The sequence below is a fragment of the Erinaceus europaeus genome, chromosome 11, assembly GCF_950295315.1.
Source record: "Erinaceus europaeus chromosome 11, mEriEur2.1, whole genome shotgun sequence".
NCBI classification, from domain to species: Eukaryota; Metazoa; Chordata; class Mammalia; order Eulipotyphla; family Erinaceidae; genus Erinaceus; species Erinaceus europaeus.
Window position 1 is genome coordinate 26,874,040 of NC_080172.1, and position 19,142 is coordinate 26,893,181.

At 37.2% G+C, this 19,142-nt stretch overlaps 1 protein-coding gene across 1 annotated transcript in view; it reads right to left on the bottom strand.

Moving 5' to 3' along the window:
* PDZPH1 (uncharacterized) overlaps window positions 1-19,142 on the bottom strand; it is a 128,396-nt gene that overhangs the window by 89,159 nt on the left and 20,095 nt on the right. The window contains exons 4-5 of the mRNA XM_007526815.3: window positions 13,694-13,861; window positions 6,430-6,531 (exon numbers count right to left, since the gene is read on the bottom strand). Coding sequence (XP_007526877.2) covers window positions 6,430-6,531; window positions 13,694-13,861 — 270 coding nt within the window. The remainder of the gene's footprint in view (window positions 1-6,429; window positions 6,532-13,693; window positions 13,862-19,142) is intronic.

Genomic DNA, 19,142 nt, shown 5'->3' on the forward strand with positions numbered 1-19,142 from the left:
AATCTTTATCCTTTATCATCACTAAGTTCCTCTTCTGCTTTCTTTCCCAAGGTTATTTTCTGTTCACTCTTCCAGTTTCCAAATCCCACATTTGGGTAAACTCTGTCCCATGCCTAATCATTGTGAGGATTATTTGCTAAGTGGCCATCTCCATAGTCTATTAACTGATTAAGCTTTAATTGAAATTCATTCACATCAAAGTATAAATATACTCATGCATTTGCATTTTAACATCTAATTATAGAATAAAAGACTTGTTTCATGGATGAAATAATTTTCAGCTTAGCAATTGGCCTTTTTCTTTTGCTATAAATATTTTAGAATTTATTGAATAATGGAATTTTTTTTTTTTTACCAACTTAAGCAAAAACTAAATCTTGATTAGAATTTTAAACAGAATTATATCTATAGGTCAGTTTAGGAAAGAAATTGTATTTTTAAATGTTAACATTTATGAATGATACATGTTTTTCCTCACATTAATTTAGGTGTTCTTTAATTTTTTCTATGTTTTATTTTCAAAGTAGGGTTAGTAACACCTTCATTAGAATTATTTGATATCAACTTGCTTCCCTCTCCTCCACAAGGAATTTCTATTCCACAGCATTTGTGGAAGTCTTAAATGTATATCCAGATACACCATCAAGAGCATATGATGTGAGGATTGCAGTTCACTCAAAGTTTTCAACTACCACACTTTCTAATCCATCTCATCTCATACAGAGGTTAAATTCTTCCTGGGAAGCCACAGTTTCTAAATTTGGAGAAAAGATAGTGGAATCAGACTACTTATCTAAGTCTGGGTTTCTCAAATAGACACTCATTGCTCTGGAGCTTCCTATCAGTATATCTCAGAATTTCTTCTTCTTTTTTAAAAAATGTATTTTATTTTATTTTAACCAGAACAGTGCTTGGTTCTAGTTTAAGAGAATTGAACCTGGGACATTGGAACTTCAAGCATGAAAGTTTTCTTCTTTTGTATAACCATTATGCTACTACCCCAGAATTTCTCCCTGTCCATTCCTTTTTCCTTTCCTTTTTCCTTTCCTTTCCTTTCCTTTCCTTTCCTTTCCTTTCCTTTCCTTTCCTTTCCTTTCCTTTCCTTTCCTTTCCTTTCCTTCCCTTCCCTTCCCTTCCCTTCCCTTCCCTTCCCTTCCCTTCCCTTCCCTTCCCTTCCCTTCCCTTCCCTTCCCTTTCCTTTCCTTTCCTTTCCTTTCCTTTCCTTTCCCTTTCTTTCTCTCCCTCTCTCTCTCTCTCTCTTTCTTTCTTTCTGCTCCTGGAGACCATTTTTTTCCCATTTATGAGATAAGACAGAGAGAAATTAAGAGAGGAGGGATGATAGGGAGAAAGACACCTGCTTCACCTCTTATAAAACTTCCCCCTTGCAGGTAGGGAGCCGGGGCTCGAACTGGGATCCTTGTGTGGGTCCTTATGCTTAGTACTATGTGCACTTAATTGTGTGCACCACCACCAGGCCCTCTACATCAGAATTTCTTAAAGTTAAACCATGGTTCAAGGTTATTCCTAACCAATCACATTTCTCTCCCTTTGCACAAGGTCAGACTTGCATGGTAGTCTGAAGATTGTTGTGCCAATGCATGCATGCTCTTTCCTTTGTCAATCCTAGTAATTTCTCTCAATTTCTGTGCATCTGTTTTCATATTTGTATTTAATTTTTAGGTTAGAGAAATTGATAAAAGGTAATTTCCTATGTTACTAAGTAACTTCTTTTATCTTTCTTTCTTTTCTTTTATTTTCTTTCCTTTCCTTTTCTTTTCCTTTTTTTTTTTTTTTGAACTCCAGGGTTATCCCTGGGAAGAGAGAAATCAAGTGGGGAGAGGGAGATAAAAAGTGAGAAAGACAGACAGACATCTGCAGACCTGCTTCACAGCTCAAGAAGCCCTCCCTTTGCAAAAAGGGAGCGGGGAATCCAGCCTGGATACTTGGCTTTGTGTACTTAACCAGGTACGCCACCATCAGCCCCTATAAGTAAACTCAAATCTGTTTCTAACTTATTCATATTTTTTTAATGCCATAAGGTAGAAGAGCTAATTTTTAATCGGAAAATGTGCAAAAGAGGAACGGGTAAAAACTGAGTATGTTTAAGGTATAGAAGTGAAATTCTTGAAGAGCAGGAAATAGGTGGGAAAATAAAGAAAAAGAGAATCTGTCTGGAAGGCAGACCTTTCCTAGGGGAAGAAAGATTTCTAGAGTGGATAAGTATTCACAACATTTTATTACTACAATAGGCTGACAGGCAATTCTTTGATTATTGGACTGCACTGGAGTTTTAATGATGAAACAACTGTAGTGTATTGCTAAAGAAGACTGATAAAGAAAAAAAGGTAAGATTCTTTTTAGAATTCAGTGAGACCAAGGGACAATGGGTATATAAGAAGCTTAAGAGAGTCTTAAGAAGCTATTTTACATAATACATTCAGTCTTGCTCAACTACAAATATCTGTGTCGATGCTAGTTTCACTGTATATCTCAGAACTGATGTGATTTTTAATGTATTCACTATTTTTCTTAGAATTTAAGAATAAAATAGGTCAATTGAATCATGAAAAATTCACAGGCAGCTCTTTGACAAGAATAGTGAGATGTTTATTTGCAATTAAAAATAGTTATTTGTTTAGTGGGTCTGGGGCTTTGCACATGTTTGATTTCATTGTTCCATGGACCACTTTTCATTCAGATAGAGAGAAGAGGAAGGGAGGGAGGGAGGGAGGGAGAGAGAGAGAGAGAGAGAAAGAGAGAGGGAGAGAGAGGGAGAGAGGGAGAGAGAGAGAGAGAGAAAGAGAGAGAGAGAAAGAGAGAGGGAGAGAGGGAGAGAGAGCAAGGAGGAGGAGGAGTAGGAGAGAAAGAACAGGAGGAAGAGGAGAGACTACCATAGGACCAGAGCTTCTTGTAGTCTCTGGTACTACCATGTGGTACTTGGACTTGAGCCTAGGCTGTCTGAATGGCACATCACTACTCTAAACTATCTATCAAGTCAGAATTGTGTGATTTTTGAAGAACATGATGAGATGGAAGATATAGTAAATCATGAAGAAACACAGTACCATTTGTTCATGGGCTATTATTCACTTTGTTAGGTATACAGCAGTGTCACTGGGTCAGTGTGACTTGAGACTAGTGGACTAGAAAGTTCTCTGAGGTTCTCTCACAACAACTTCTCTAATGTGTGGCAACTTGTGAAAGGTATTTCACTATCAGACCAAGAATAGGCCCTAGTTTCCTAGTAACTGGGTGCTGGACAATGCCATTCTCTTTGCATCTGATTTAAATAAAATAACTCTCTCTGGTCCCCTGGGAACAATAAAGCATGAGGATATTTGAAGCTTGAAGGCAGTCCCCTCTCTTGATAATTATGTGGTAAAATGAGAACTGCCAGGATTTTGGGGATTCAAATGGGAAACATGAAATACCAAGAGAATCTGGGCCAAGGGGCTGAAAGAAATCATACCTTTGATGAAGTAACTGAGCCACAGAAACACATCAAACTCCTATACTATCTTATATACTTTATCTTTTGTGAATCACTCAATGCCTACAGTGTTCAAACCACTTTGAGTTAGTGTCTTTAACTGCAACAGAGTCATAAATGATGTAAGTCATAGAGGGAAAACAACAACAAAATCTTTCTGATTCCAGAGGTCAAAGTCCTGAGCCTTCATTAGTCATGTTATAGTTGTATAATAACAAGTATGATGTTTCTATATAGCCACAACTAAGTCAGATAACCATTTGAGCCTTAATGTAAACATCTATTACACGGAAATCATATTATCAAGTTCAAGTTCTATGGTACAGATTACCTGTGAGAACCAAAATATCAAACACTCTGATCCTAACAATTATCCCATGAAACTGAATTTCCTTCATCTCTCAGAGGTTTCTACTAAAAATAAATTTGATTTCTATTTTGATATTATAAGTAAGTAAATTTCTTTCTTCAAAAGTATTGGTGAGTATGAAACTTTCCTGATGGTTTGTTTATTAATAGTAGAATGATGAGGTAAGAGAGAACCAGAGCATAACTCTGGCGTATGAGTGCCACGGGTGCAACTCGGGACTTCATGCTCTCAAGCCCAACGCTGTAGTTACTATGCTATCCCCTGAACTATGAATGAGAAAATTTTAACTGGATTACTTAGTACTTAGATAATCCCTCATGCTTATAGGAGACTATATCTGTGTTACATAAAAGCTGTGCTATTAATGACTTAGCCCAAGTTACAACTTGTACAAAGTTTCTTTAGGACAAACATCCTAAAACTGTAAAACTTAACTTTCTTAATGTACCAGGAATGACTCACATTTTATCTAGGTGTTCAACATTTCTTTTCTCTGTCATCATGCACTAGGAACTAGAAAAATTTTCATTACTCTAAAGAATTGGTGGTTTGCTACCCATTGTTATTACTTATGACTGTGGAATGCTTGGCTAGGAGATAATAACTATGGGCTGTAGCTGTTATGCTCTGGCCTTTATCAGAGCTGAATAGCCATCCACTTATTTAAAGATAAGAATAAAATTCAGGGACTGGGTAGTGGTGCACCTGGTTGAGCATGCATGTTACAATGTGCAAGGACCCAGGTTTGAGCCCCGGTCCCCACCTGCATGAGGAAAGCTTTGTGAGTGGTGAAGCCATCCAGCAGGCACCTCTCTCTCCTTTTCTATCTCCCCTACCCTCTCGATTTCTGTCTGTACCTATCCAATAAATAAATATTTTTTAAAAAAGAGTAGATTCTCATGGAAACATAGTGCATATAACTGAACACCCTCATATATTGACAAGAGACAGTGAAGTGTGATTCTGACAGTGATGAAAATTGCACCAGAGAAGGAATCAGGGTGAAAAGCAGAGCAAGAAGGGTTACAATGCTATTGGGCTGGTAATCTTCTCTAACTATCTCTTTCTATTTATTTATTTTTATTAGTGATTTAAAATTGATTTACAAAGTTACTTGTCAACAGGGTATACGTCCATTCCATACCATTCCCACTACCAGAGTTCTGGATTCCCAGTCCCTCCATTGCAAACCACTGTGGTTCTCCCAAAGTTGCAGGCATGGGCTAACTCTCACTCTCTGTACCATGCTGTCCGGGATTTTCATGTACTCAAGGCACTCACAGTCATTCAACAAGCACCTTTTGGCTCCTATGTTACTCTGCCTTTGGGAATCTGCACAGATATTGAGGATAAAATGATGGATCAAACTGAGTTCCTGACTCTGAAGTATTCACACTTAGATGGCAACTACGGTCTAAGTCCACCCTTTCTCAAGACCTCCAGAGACTCTGGTGGTCACATTCTTTGGAAACCTTACTAACCTTCTCCTGAAGTACCATATTGGGTGTAGATATCTCATCTTACACTGCTTTAAGTCCATTTGTTTGGGTTCTGTTTTTTTTCCCAAGCTTTTAACTCAGTTTATCATCATGTTGTGGACTAAAGAGTGAAGAACCTATTTCTTTAGGTATTGATTTTCAGTATGATAGGTTATAAAGAAGAAAAAATTGATAAGCCACAAAGAAAGTAATTTAGGAATGCAAGTCCTAAAAACTATTAGATACTAGCAAATAAACAACTGCATATTCATAAGAACCTTCTTTTTTAAAAGAAATCATTATTTTATTTTTCTTAGACTTTATAGGACATAGACAATTTGAGAGAGGAAGAAGAGATAGAGATGGAAAGAGACAGACATCTATAGCACTGCTTCATGAAAATACCCCCTGCAGGTGGGCACAAGGGGTGTGAAGTGAACCTCAAGTTCAGTACCACCTGGCCCTTTATAAGAACCTTCTTATCGGGAATTGGGTGGTAGCACAGCGGGTTAAGTGCACGTGGCGCAAAGCGCAAGGACTGACATAAGGATCCTGGTTCGAGCCCCCAGCTCCCCACCTGCATGGGAGTCACTTCACAGACAGTGAAGCAGTTCTGTTTATCTTTCTCTCCCCCTCTCTGTATTCCTCTCCTCCCTCTGTTTCTCTCTGTCCTATCTAACAATGATGACATCAGTAACAACAATAATAACTACAATGACAACAAGGGCAACAAAAGGGAAAATAAATAAATAAAATTAAAAAAAAATTTTTTTAAAAAGAACGTTCTTATCTCCAAAGTTTTAGTCTGTTTCCATAGGTGACAAGGGCTTTTCTTTGCCAAGACAGCCAATGTAGTATAGAAACAGAAGACTACATTTCATCAAGAAATCATAATCTTAAAACATATTTGAACATGATATGGAAAATAGTCAAACATCATGAGTTTTTGATAAATAAGAGACTTAGAAATTGCTTCTACTGTTTTTTTTATGCTTTCAAGGACTATGATATTGAAAGTTATTAGTGTATCATGCAGGCTTGAGAGAATAGTTCTGGCCTGAATCAAAGCTGTTACGAGTGAGACAACTTACTAGCATCCACTTCAGTCACCACTATGGGTTTAGAGAATTGAATTCGGAATCCCCAGGGATAATCTCCAGTTCCTTTGAACAGCCTTACAGTCCGCTCTCGAACTGAAAAGAAGCAGAGGGAGAAGTCATTTGACTTAACAATCAGCTACTTATAGATATGAATGGCTTCTATTTATTACTTGTTTATTATGCCAAACCTAATAAAAATGCCCTAAGGACTTTTCAAGTAGTATTTAATTTTATCCTTATAGCAGTGTGGTATTCTTTTGGTGGTTTTTGGAGTGGAGAGGTGTTGTGTGAGGTCTGGTCTTTGGTTTCTAGGTTCCTGAAGTCAGTTCATCTTTGGTGTCTCAAGAGTAGGTGGGGCTGTTATTCTAATGGTGGCACCACTGCCTTTTGCAGATGCTAGGTAGGGTCTCTAGTGTTCAAACTGAGGAGAGAAGTAGACAACTAGAATAGTGAGGTGGTGCCTTCTTATGCTGAGCACGGTTTCTTGAGTCTTGAAGGTTCCCCCCAGTCACCTATTTTCAATCCACTGATCATACCATACTTAACCTGGATTGACTTGTGTCTAAGTGAGTTCCCTAAGTGTTGCTACTTGTAAATTTTAAGTTGTTTTTGTTTGTTTTTTTGCTTTACCTCAATCCCCAAGGTGAAACAGATGGTACTCCCTTGTTAGGCTGTAGAGAATTTGACTGTGATTTATCTTCCCTGCAGGCGCTGAGGGCTTTTTAACTATATGTAGCCACTCACTGTGGCTTAGTGATTTTCTGGAGAGATCCTGGTTGTCTTTTGTTGACTTTTCAAGTGAGTGTTTGTTGTTTTGTTTTAATTTATCAGAAGTGTGATCTGAAACAGCTCCCACTCCATAGTCATGCCTCTGGAAGTCCCTGAGCATGGCTTCTTAAGACTTGGAGGGTCCCTCCCTCACCACACCTTTCCAATCCCCTGATTATGTTTGTCTAGATTCATTTGTGGCCTATTTGAGTTAATTAAGAGGTCACAATAGGAATATTTAACATTACTTTTGCTTTAATTCAATCCCTGAAGTGAAGCAATGTAGTTTGACGTTCTTTATTTTGCTGCTGGGAAGTTGTCTAGGAGAAACTTTTCTAGCTGGCCCTGGGGCTTGTGTACTACTGAGTTTCTGAAGAAATCCTGGTCATATTTTTTTAGTCTTAACGTGAATTTTCATTGTTTTTACTAGCTTCACATGAGAATCGTCCTACGGACCTACAGTCCTATGGTCCTATGCTCCTGACTTAAAGTTTATAATGAAATAGTGTCTACTTAGACTTAGATACCCTCCTCACCTACTTCCTATTACAGTTCTCTCACTTACTCCAAAGCTAACTTTAGCAAAGCAAGGACTGCAAAAGCTGAATAAGGGCAAGAGACTGGCATACTTTAACGATGACTCTTTAGTCACTCTCAGGCCACCCTATCAGCTAGGGCCCTAATCTGGGAGTCCTGAGATTCCTAAACAAATATGATGGGCCTAGACTTCAAATAAATCGCTTTCTCCATTGTTACCGGTCATCATCTCTATCAGGAACAACAAAAGAGACCCCTTTGTGGGCCCCCATAGGACCTTGCCCTAAACTTGGATCAACAATGGTAGAGAATGTTCCATCTTCTGAAGGGAGGCTAGACAACATATTCTATGCTACATCTGAGGAAGATGGGTCCTGATATTGGGGCAGCTTGGAACATTCCTACTCATGACCACAGAATGTGAGCTCACATCTATAGGGATGCAGAGGTCACATGGGCTCCTAAGCTGAATATGGGCCCCAGATCACATCAATCAATGGGGTTTACAGTCAACAATATTTATACCTCTTTCCCATATTAGGGACCTACTGTCTTCCATGATCCAGCTTTCCAGTCCTTTCTCCAGCCATGAAATCATCTCCCCAGACAATAACTTGGATCCACCTGCATATCAGATGTCAGGCTCAGGGAAAAAAAAGGAAAAAAAAAAACTTGTATAGCCACAGGCCCTCTGGAGTTTAACTAAAATATACCTACTAGCTATCTACAAAATGGATGACCTCCCAACTCTTCATCTGCACTATTCCAGCCTTTAGGTCCATGATTGGTCAACAATTTGTTTGGCTTTGTATATTAACTCTCTTTTCAGCCACCAGGTTCCAGATTCTAGCAGGATGCTGACCAGACTTCCCTGGACAGACAACCCCACCAATGTGTCCTGGAGCTCTGCTTCCCAAGATCCCTGCCCCACTAGGGAAAGAGAGAGACAGGCTGGAAGTATGGGTCATCCTGTCAATGCCCGTGTTCAGTGGGGAAGCAATTACAGAAACCAGACCTTCAACCTTGTGCATTCCACAATGAACTTGGGTCCATACTCCCAGAGGGTTAAAGAATAGGAAAGCTATCAGGGGAGGGGTTGGGATACTGAGTTCTGGTGGTAGGAATTGTATGGAGTTATATCCCTCTTATCCTATGGCTTTGTCAATGTTTCCGTTTTATAAATAAATAAAAAATGATAAATTTTTAAAAAAATTTTTTGTATTTATTTTATTTATTCCCTTTTGTTGCCCTTGTTGCTTTATTGTTGTCGTTATTATTGTTGTTGTTGTTGTATAGGACAGAGAGAAATGGAGAGAGGGAGGGGAAGACAGAGAGGAGGAGAGAAAGATAGACACCTGCAGACCTGCTTCACCACCTGTGAAGGGACTCCCCTGCAGGTGGGGAGCCGGGGTTCGAACCGGGATCCTTATGCTGGTCCTTGTGCTTTGCGCCACCTGCGCTTAGCCCGCTGCACTACAGCCCGACTCCCCAAAAAATGATATTTTTTTTCTCAAGGAATTTATGTAGTAGACACTGGACTTCTAAATTGGCAATTAAAAAATTTATTTTTGGGGCCAGGCAGTGGGTTAATCACACATGGCGCATAGCACAAGGACTGGCGAAGGATATCCTGGTTCGAGCTCCCGCTCCCCACCTGCAGAGGGGTCGCTTCACAGGCAGTGAACTACAGATGTTTTTCTCTCCCCCTCTTTGTCTTCCCCTCCTCTCGATTTCTCTCTGTCCTGTCCAGCAACAACGACAGCAATAACAATAATAATAATAACAACAGTGATGAACAACTAGGGCAACAAAACGGAAAAAGTGGCCTCCAGGAGCAGTGGATTCGTGGTGCAGGCACCAAGCCCCAGCAATAACCCTGGAGACAAATTTTTTTTTTCTTTATTTATTGGATAAAGACAGTCAGAAATCAAGAGGAAAGGTGGTGACAGAGTGGGAGAGACACCCGCAGCACTACATCACCACTCACAAAGTTTTCCCCTTGCTGATGGAGACCAGGGGCTCCAATCCGTGTCTTTGAGCATTGTAACATGTGCACTCAACCAGCTGCAAAAACACCTGGCCCCCAAATTGGCAACTTTCAAGGAAGGTATAAACAAAGTCTCTTCATGGGGATTTTAGAAGCAATGTTTCCCCAAAACGTGGTAAGGAAACATTGTGTTTCTGTTTCAGAAAACAGCATCAGAAAAAAGATTAGCAAAGTTACTATACAAGTGTTATCTTATTCCACCCTCACTTCTGTACTCAGTTTTATTTTCTATTTCAGAAAAGGAAAATAAACTCATTATTTGTACCAACTGTCATTTGTTAATATAATTATCTTTCAGCAGTTGTTTGCAATGGCTATTTGGACTGCCACTAACTAGATCTTAGTATAATTTAAGAGGTAGAATTGGGAAAATCAGGGACACAGCAATGAATATTTTAGCAGCCTGCAATAGGATAGTAGCTAATCAGGGGACAAAAGAAAATAAATTTTATTTCTGATCTTCAAGGAATTTATTTCTAATATCTCCATTTCTCAAAAACTTGTTTTCTTTAGGTTATCTTCTTGATCTGTCCTCCTGATGCTAACTTCTGTTTGACACAGATTGATGCTCAACAGATAAATGCTGAATGAAATGTTTTACTGTTGATTCAAAACCAAATCAAGTTTGCTGTTTTGTTTTCATAGTACATGAGACTATTAAGATGGCTATTGCTTTCAAGACTAAGGCTGCTTTTATTCAATCAGGCAAATTGAATGTCAACAATGTTTATGAAAGTATGAACAATTCAATAAAGGCTATAAATGAAGAACTCAACTATGTAGCTCTATCGTCTGGGAGAATTGTTTTGTAACTTGTTCCATGTTCATTCTGAAGACTTTTTTTTTTATCATATTTTAAGATTTGTAGTCTTGGATTCACTTGCTGCTTCCTGGTGGACAGTTCATGAACTTAAATTTCTTTATTGCTTCAGCAATATATATTTAAGTTTCATAAAATTTCATTATTTACTGAAAATGGATTGATCACAAGGCTAAAATGGTCCTCCACCACACTCACTATAATACTTCAGTATCCCTATCTCTATAAAAAGGAAACACCAGGAGTTGGGTGGTAGTACAGTGGGTTAAGCGCATGTGAAGGACTGGCTCAAGGATCCCGGTTCGAGCCCCCGGCTTTCCACCTGTAGGGGAGTCGCCTCACAGGTCGTGAAGCAGGTCTTCAGGTGTCTTTCTTTCTCTTCCCCTCTTTATATTCCCCTCCTCTCTCGATTTCTCTCTTTCCTATCCAACAACAACAGCAATAACAACAACAACAACAACAACAACAACAAGGGCAACAAAAATGGCCTCCAGGAGCAGTGGATTTGTAGTGCAGGCACTGAGCCCCAACTATAACCCTGGAGGCAAAGCGAAGTGATATGGAACATTTTTTCATATGTCTGTGGTCCATATGTATATCTTCCTTAGAAAACTGCTTATGCAAGGGACAGGGAAGTAGTATACACTAAAATGCACAACATTCCAGATTTAAGTCCTTAATCCCTACCTGCAGGGGGAAGCTTTACTAGTGGTGAAACAATGTTGTAGTTCGTTCTCTCTCTCTCTCCCTTTTTAAAGAAACTTTATTTTTTATTTTATTTTTCCCCCTTTGTTACCCTTGTTGTTTATTGTTGGTGTTGTTATTGCTGTCGTTGGATAGGACAGAGAGAAATGGAGAGAAGAGGGGAAGACAGAGTAGGGAAGAGAAAGATAGACACTTGTAGACCTGCTTCACCGCCTGTGAAGCAACACCCCTGCAGGTGGGGACCCAGGGGCTTGAACTGGAATCCTAATGCCGGTCCTTGTGCTTTGCATTATGTGCGCTTAAACACTTTCTCCCTCTCTTATCTTCCATTTCCCTTTCAATTTTTTTCTGTCTCTATGAAAGAAAGAAAAAGGAAAAAAAGAAGACTGTCTATTCAGATCTTTTGTCCACTTTTATTGGATTATTTTTTTGTTTAATCATATGCTTTTTGTATATGTTTAAAATTAATCTCTTTTCATATGTATGGTGTGAATAATTTTATATTCTCCTAGTTTTGAGTTGCCTATATATCTTTGTGGAATTTTCTTTCTCTGTGTAGAAGCTTTTCATTTTGGCATAGTCCTATTTATCTAGCCTTGTTTTATTTCTCCCTGTTTAAGGAAGTTTCCAAACACATCTTTGATGTTAAGGCCATGCAGTGTTTTACCAATGTTTTCTTCAATGCACTATATAGTCTCAGGTCTAACATACAGGTTTTTGATTCATTGTGAGTTAATTTTGGTGGATGGCGTTAAGTGTTGATGTAGTTATATTTTTCTGTATTTGACTATCCATTCCCAGAAACATTTGTTAAGCATCACATTTTCTTCCTTTTAAATGATTTTGATCCTTATTCCATATATTTTGTGTCTTTTTGTGTATGGGGTTACCTCTGGGCTCTCTATTCTATTCTATCTATTTAAGTGCCAGTTTTTTTTCCCAATGCCACACAGTTTTAATTACTATTGTTTTAAGTATAAACTCAAGCTGGGGAGCATGACACCTCCATATTCTCTCTCTCTTAGGATTGCTTTGACTGTGTGTGTATGTGTGTGTGGTTTCACACAGATTTTTGGATAATTTGTTAATTTTCTTGATGAATGCTTTAGAAAATTTGATAGGCATTGTATGGAATCTGTAGATTGCTTTTGTTAGGATGGTCATTTTAATAATGTTTATTCTTTCAATCCATAAGCAAGGGACAGTCTTCCATTTCTTTCTGTCACCCTCTATTTAATTAATTTAGACAGTGCAAGTCCATAGCACTGAAGTCTCCTTTATTGTGGTGGAGACTGGGCTCAAACCTGGTCTCACATTTGCCAAAAACAGCATACAATTTAAGTGAACTAACTTGCTGCTCTTGTCCTCTATATCTCTTAACAGCATCTAATACTATTTGTTGTAAAGGTCTTTTACGTTCTTTACTAGATTCACTCCAAGGTGTCTTATCCATTGTGCTCAATTATAAATGGAATTGCTTCCTTTATTACTTTTTCCTCTGACTCATTATTTTGGTATAGAAACATCTTGAATTTATGTATATTGATTCTTCATTCTGCTACAGCACTGAATTTCTTGATGGCTTCTAGTAGTCTTAATTTCTCTAAGTATATTATCTTAACATCTACAAATAGTGATCATTCATTAAACCATAAGTCTATAATTTAAAAGATAGTTTCAACTTAAACCTTTGCTTCCTTGAGCTAAATAATATACTGTTCATCAGGGTCCTTTAATTATAGCAACAAAACTTAAGGTTTAAAAAGTTCTACATCTTGTATTTTACAAAAAAATTTGCAGTGCAGGAAGTTTTCATGCTGAAATTTGTAATTCAGATATAAGTCCTTTAAAATCAGTATTAGAACATTTAGTATACATCAGAATTTATTGTTGTAAATCACATTTTTAAAAGTGGTATTTTTCATTCAGAATTAAAAAGGCTATGGTTTTTCCAATGATAACCTTTACTCTGATGTTGGAATCAATGTTCTATGTTTCAGTTATTATTTTTATTATTATTATTTTAGATAGAAAATTTTAGAATATTTTAGATATTATTATTATTTTAGGCAGAAAGAGATTACAGCACTGAAGCTTCCTTCAATGTTCTGAGAGCTAGGCTAAAACTTGGGTTGTGTACATGGCCAAGAAGCACACTATCCAAGTGAATGATTTCACTAGCCCTTGCATGAACTCTTAAAACAGTTTTAATAGGTTCAGATTCTTTTCACAATATAATGAAAACATCATATATATATATATATTTCTATTCTCTATGCATTTCATTCTATATTCCAGTTTGCAGATTTCAGAGACTTGTCTGCAGTCTCGTCATAGGCTCTCTAAGATATATTTGTTTAGCATCACAGTGGCCTTACCAGCTACTTGTCCACATTTTTTACTGAGACATCTGGGACTGTCCTCAGGATTCCCATCGTCCCCTTGAAAAACCCATGCTGCAGAATGGAAATTCTCTGTGTAGAATCCTTTGTCTTCAATATCAATTCGAAAGCCAATATCCACAGAATGACCTTCATCTGAAGTGACTGAGAAATAGAAAAGGGGGTATCATGAATTGCATTCTGGACAGAAAGAAGAGCACACACACTGATAGACAAGGTAGAAAGGAAGTCTAATGAATGGAGGAACAAAGTCTATACTAAAGGTCACCTTCCCAAACAAGTAACTAATTTTGCTGTATAATCCTCTTCATTAGATATCTTATAAATGAAAACAGGTATTGCTTGAAGGAGAAGGCATGGGAGAAGATCTTTACATGCCACACATCAAACAAAAGGTTGAAAACGAATATACATCTGAATTCACTAAATTCAGCAATAAAAATACAAAGGATCCCATCCCAAAATGGGGAGAGGATATGGACAGATGCTTCATCAGAGAAGAGATCCAAAGGGCCAACAGACATATAAAAATGCTCAAAGTCACTAATTATCAAAGAAAGGCAACTAAACACAATGAGATACCACTTTACACATGTGATAATGCCATATATTATGGGTTCCTTTTTATTGATGTTTTATTGATTTAATAATGATAGACAAGACCATAGGATAAGAAGGGTACAATTCCACATAATTGCCACCACCAGAGTTCCACACCCATCCCCTTCACTGGAAGATTTCCAGTGGGATATTCCTTACCCCTCTGGGAGTATGGACCCAGGTTCATTATGGGGTATGGAAGGTAGAAGGTCTGGATTCTATAATTGCTTCTCCACTAGACATGGACATTGAATGGTTGTTCCATACTCCTAACATGTTTCTATCTTTCCCTAGTGGGGCAGGGCTCTGGAGAGGTGGGTTTCCAGGACACTTCAGTGAGCTCCTCTGCCCAGGGAAGTCAGGTTGACATCATGATAACATCTGCAATTTGGTGATTGAAAAATTAAGATATAAAGCAGAACAAATTGTTTAATAATCAGGAACCTAAAGGTAAGAATATAGCAGATGAGATTTGGGGTCTTCATATTGGAAGAAGCTAGAAAGTCTATTTTAGGTATATTCCAAGAGGCCCATGACTTTACCAATTTTTTCCAGAGTCCAACAGCTAACATGCAGGAAATCTAAAGATACTATCTGGAGAGATGATGTCATAATTGGAAATAGGATTAGAAAGCTGGATCAAGGCAGAGAGTAGCTCCAAAATATAAATACCATTAACTCTGAACCCCATTGATTTGATCTGGGCTCATACTAAATGTAGGAACCTGTGTAACTTCTGCATCCCTGCAAGTCTGAGCTTCGCATTCCATGGTCATTGCTAGGAACATTCCGGGCTGCATTTATTTCAGGACCTGTTTTCCTTGAGTGGCAGAATATTTTGATCCAGTCTCCCTTTGGAGAGTGGGGCTGTCCCTACCATTGTTGTTCCACATTGAGGGCAAGGTTCTGGAGAGACTCATAAGAGGGTTCATGATGCTGTTCTTGAAGGAGATAACCAGTGATGGTGGAGAGAGGGATCTGTTAGAGGTCTAGGCCTATGACATCTATGTGGGAATCCCAGGATTCCCTGATGAGGGCCCCTGATGATGGGTTGGCCTGGTAGTGACCAAAAGGGCCATTATTAAAATATGCTGGTCTCTTGCCCTTATCCAGCTTTTGTAGTCCTTACTTTATCTGACAAGGTTAGCCATAAAGAGACTGAGGGGAGTAAAATAGGAAGTAGGTGAGGATGATATCTAGGTCTAAGTAGAAACTATTTGATTAAGTACTTTATGGTATGTTTTTACATCTTTCTGCTTGCTTGCTGCTCTTAATGGGTACCTTTCTTTCTTCCTCTTCTTTTTTTTTTTTTTGTTAGTCTCCCTGCTATAGGTGTCTGCACACCACTCCCACCACCAATCCAAGTCCCTCTTCACTGTTATGTACTGTGTACCCTGTGTTACCCACCCCATCTCTTCTTAGTCCACAATCCTCTGCTTTCATGCTAAGTAAAATAAACCAGAAGGAGAAAGATAAATACTAGATGATCTTGTAGGTAGTACTTACAAAGCACAACAAGAAAAGGGAAACACAGATGAAGCTTGAACTGGGTGGGGTGTATAGTAACAAAGATTTGGGCTCATGATTAAATAAGAGGGTTTGAAGGAAGTTATACGTGATTGTCACTGTAGGGAAGTGTATGACTATAGGAAAAATATCATTAGATTGGACCTTAAGGAATAAATTAAATGTCTACAGGAAGACAGTATTGTAGATCTCTAGATAAATATAGTATGGACAAGCATTTTGCAGTGGAAAGATAGCAATAGAAAAGTAGATCATATTGGTTGAGTACATATAATTTTAGTGTGTGAAAATAGAAGGAAGACATGAGAATATTATTTAATGGTAAAATTGCAATGTAAATGGGAACTTATCTTATTCCCAAAGGCAAATTACCTCTTGGAATAAAAATTTGAAATAGAACACTTTAACTAATCTTACTTTGCTTGATTCATTTCCTTTATATTTGGTCATAGATGTTCAGTTATATCTTTCTACTGTGAATATAACATGAACATATTTCTAGGCCAATGGACTTATATTTATAGTCTTCTTCCTGATCAATATCTATTCTTGTTGGCTCCATAATTCTTTTGTTCTGATAGTGTGTAATTTTTGTTTTTATAAGCATTAATAAGACCTCAAAATTATCTTTATGTATTAACATATTTGATTACATGGATGAGCAGTTCTCTGTTTATTTAGTTACCAAGATAGAGCAAAACAGTATACTTTTACTGAAACTGAGACATAAAATGTGTGTTAAAAGCCAATAAAGCAGCAAATCTCACACCTGCTGTACTTTTGAGCTGTTAAATTTCTTTACAACATCCCCTATGGAACTTTGAGCCAAATAGAAAACACATCTAAATGTGTTTTTTTGACACCAAAATTTGTTTTCTGAATCAGTCTTTTAGTAAATGGAATTTTCAAGTATAATGAGTTAATATGCTTGGTATTACTGAAATTATATTTGAACTTTTATTATTATTATTTTTTGACTTTTGACTTTTATTTTTGACTTTTGACTGGACACATTTGACTTTTATTTTAGACACATTTGACTTTTATTTTAGAGTGAAAAAGATAATTTTCTCAGTTCCAGGTTTTTTAGACATTCTTGTATTTCTATAATTATACTGTATTACTTGAAGTTAGTAATATATACATATCACCTAGAGAAATGAAGCCCTATTTGGATTTTTTCCAGAGAGACCAGGATGAAACTTGAATGGCCCAATTAGAGTAAATAAGATGTAATGTTAAGAGTATAAATTCCAGGTCAGTCTCTCAGGGTTTGAAACTCAACTGCATCATTAACTATAACCAAGTGACCTTGGACAAGTTACTTATCTCCATGACTCAGATTACTTATGTGGATAAAATGAGGATGAAAAAAATAATACTTAAATTGTAATGTTGGTGAAGAGTCAAGAAACTAATACTATGTAAATCTGGCACAGTAAGCACAATATAATTACTAAATCATAAGAATCAGAGTCTTTTTGCTTGTCAGTCACTTTCTTCCTATATCTTTCTCTTATTTCCATGTAAATTAAAATTCGGAAAATGCATTTCACATTTTTAATAGATGAATAAATTTTAAAATGCTACCAAATATCCTCATGCAATTAGATCCAAATTCTTGCCACATCTGTTTGTGATACAAGAGTCACGTGAGATTATAAAAACCAGAGCTCCATTTTGCAAGGACTTCTGACTTCAGTTTATAGCCTTCAAGTTATTTACCTGGTGTGCTTTAGTCTGCATTCTTCATAGCCTACATGGATTGATCAACTGTGTCCACATACATAAATTTGTCATTCTTAATGTCTTTCCCAGTGATTGTATAGGAAGTCAGAGATGAGTGAGATTAACAGACTGAAAAACACCAGCTATAATGACGCTCAATAAAGCTGTCAAGTTTCAAGCTATGGATTAGTAGCATATCCTGACTCTATAAATGAGACAAAATTTAAACCAAACATTAAACAATGCTAACTTCTAGTGAATTCCAGTCTTTACTGAACTTTTTCTGAAGAATAATAACAAACTCTGTGATTTAAATAAAATGAAAATCAGAAATGTTAGTTCAATCCTTTAGTGTCTAGTGTGAATCAAATTGGAAGTAAAGGTTTCCTCTCAAGACAGAATTAACCCCAAGAAAAACACAATTATTGTTTTAATGAAAACAGTGGTGCCATTTTAGTACAAAATTTAAATTTGTATAAACTTCACAGCTGATTCCTGTGTTGCTTCAAGAGCATACTTGCAAATGTTTAATATGTAGCTGTCCAAAATGACAACTATAATTTCTGATTTATAGTGTTTGCCAAATTCCTTTATGTAAATACTCCTACCATGGTTAGTTTCAAGCCACCAACTTTATGTTACTGTATTGTAGTGTTAAAAAAACAATGTGTACAGCTGGGTATTGTGAGCCACTATGAGCTGATTTCAGCTCACTTATAGTTGTTCAAAATGCAGAGCAGATACCTATGACTAAGCCTACAGAGAGTGGGAGAAATGTCCATAAAACAAAGAATAAATAGATTTTGAAAGACTTTAGGAGCTGAAAGACACAGTGGACTAAAAGGAACTCTTCCTTCTGTGAAAGGAATGGAGAAGTAGAGGGAATGATTCCTTTTATTTATAGCACACAAGAACCATCTTTTATTAATAAAACCAATTTGAGTTTATGTTAATCATAGATTAACGTAATAGATTACGTAGCTGAGGTAATAGATTATTACTATGCATGTTATATTTTTAGTATTATACTTAACATTTTGTCTTTACTTTTGAATCAATATTTCTTTCAATTTACTTCATCTAGCACTTAAAAATATTTTATTTTATTTTATTTATTCACATTTAGGGGAGAGATATAGAGAGAAATTGAAAAATAAGGGGGAGATAGAGAGAAAGAAAGAGATTAAAGTGCACAAGGACCCAGGTTCAAGTTCCAGGCCCCCACATGCAGGGGGAAAGATTCAAGAGTGATAAAGCAGAGCTGCAGGTATCTCTCTGTCTCTCACCCTCTCTACCTTCCCATCCCCTCTCAATTTTCTCCCTGTCTCTCTTCAATAATAAATAAATTAAAATATTAAAAAAAAGATAGGGAGAAAGAGAAACCTACAACACTGCTTCACTGCTGTTGAAGCTTTTCCTCAATAGATAGGGATCAGGGGTTTGAACCTGGGTCCTTGCGCATTGTAATATGTTCAACATTAAAGGTTCCTCTCTTCTAGCTTTTAAAACAGGTAGATTCTGATTACTATAGTGTTGGTTGATATAGTAGCATTTTGGTTATACATCTGAA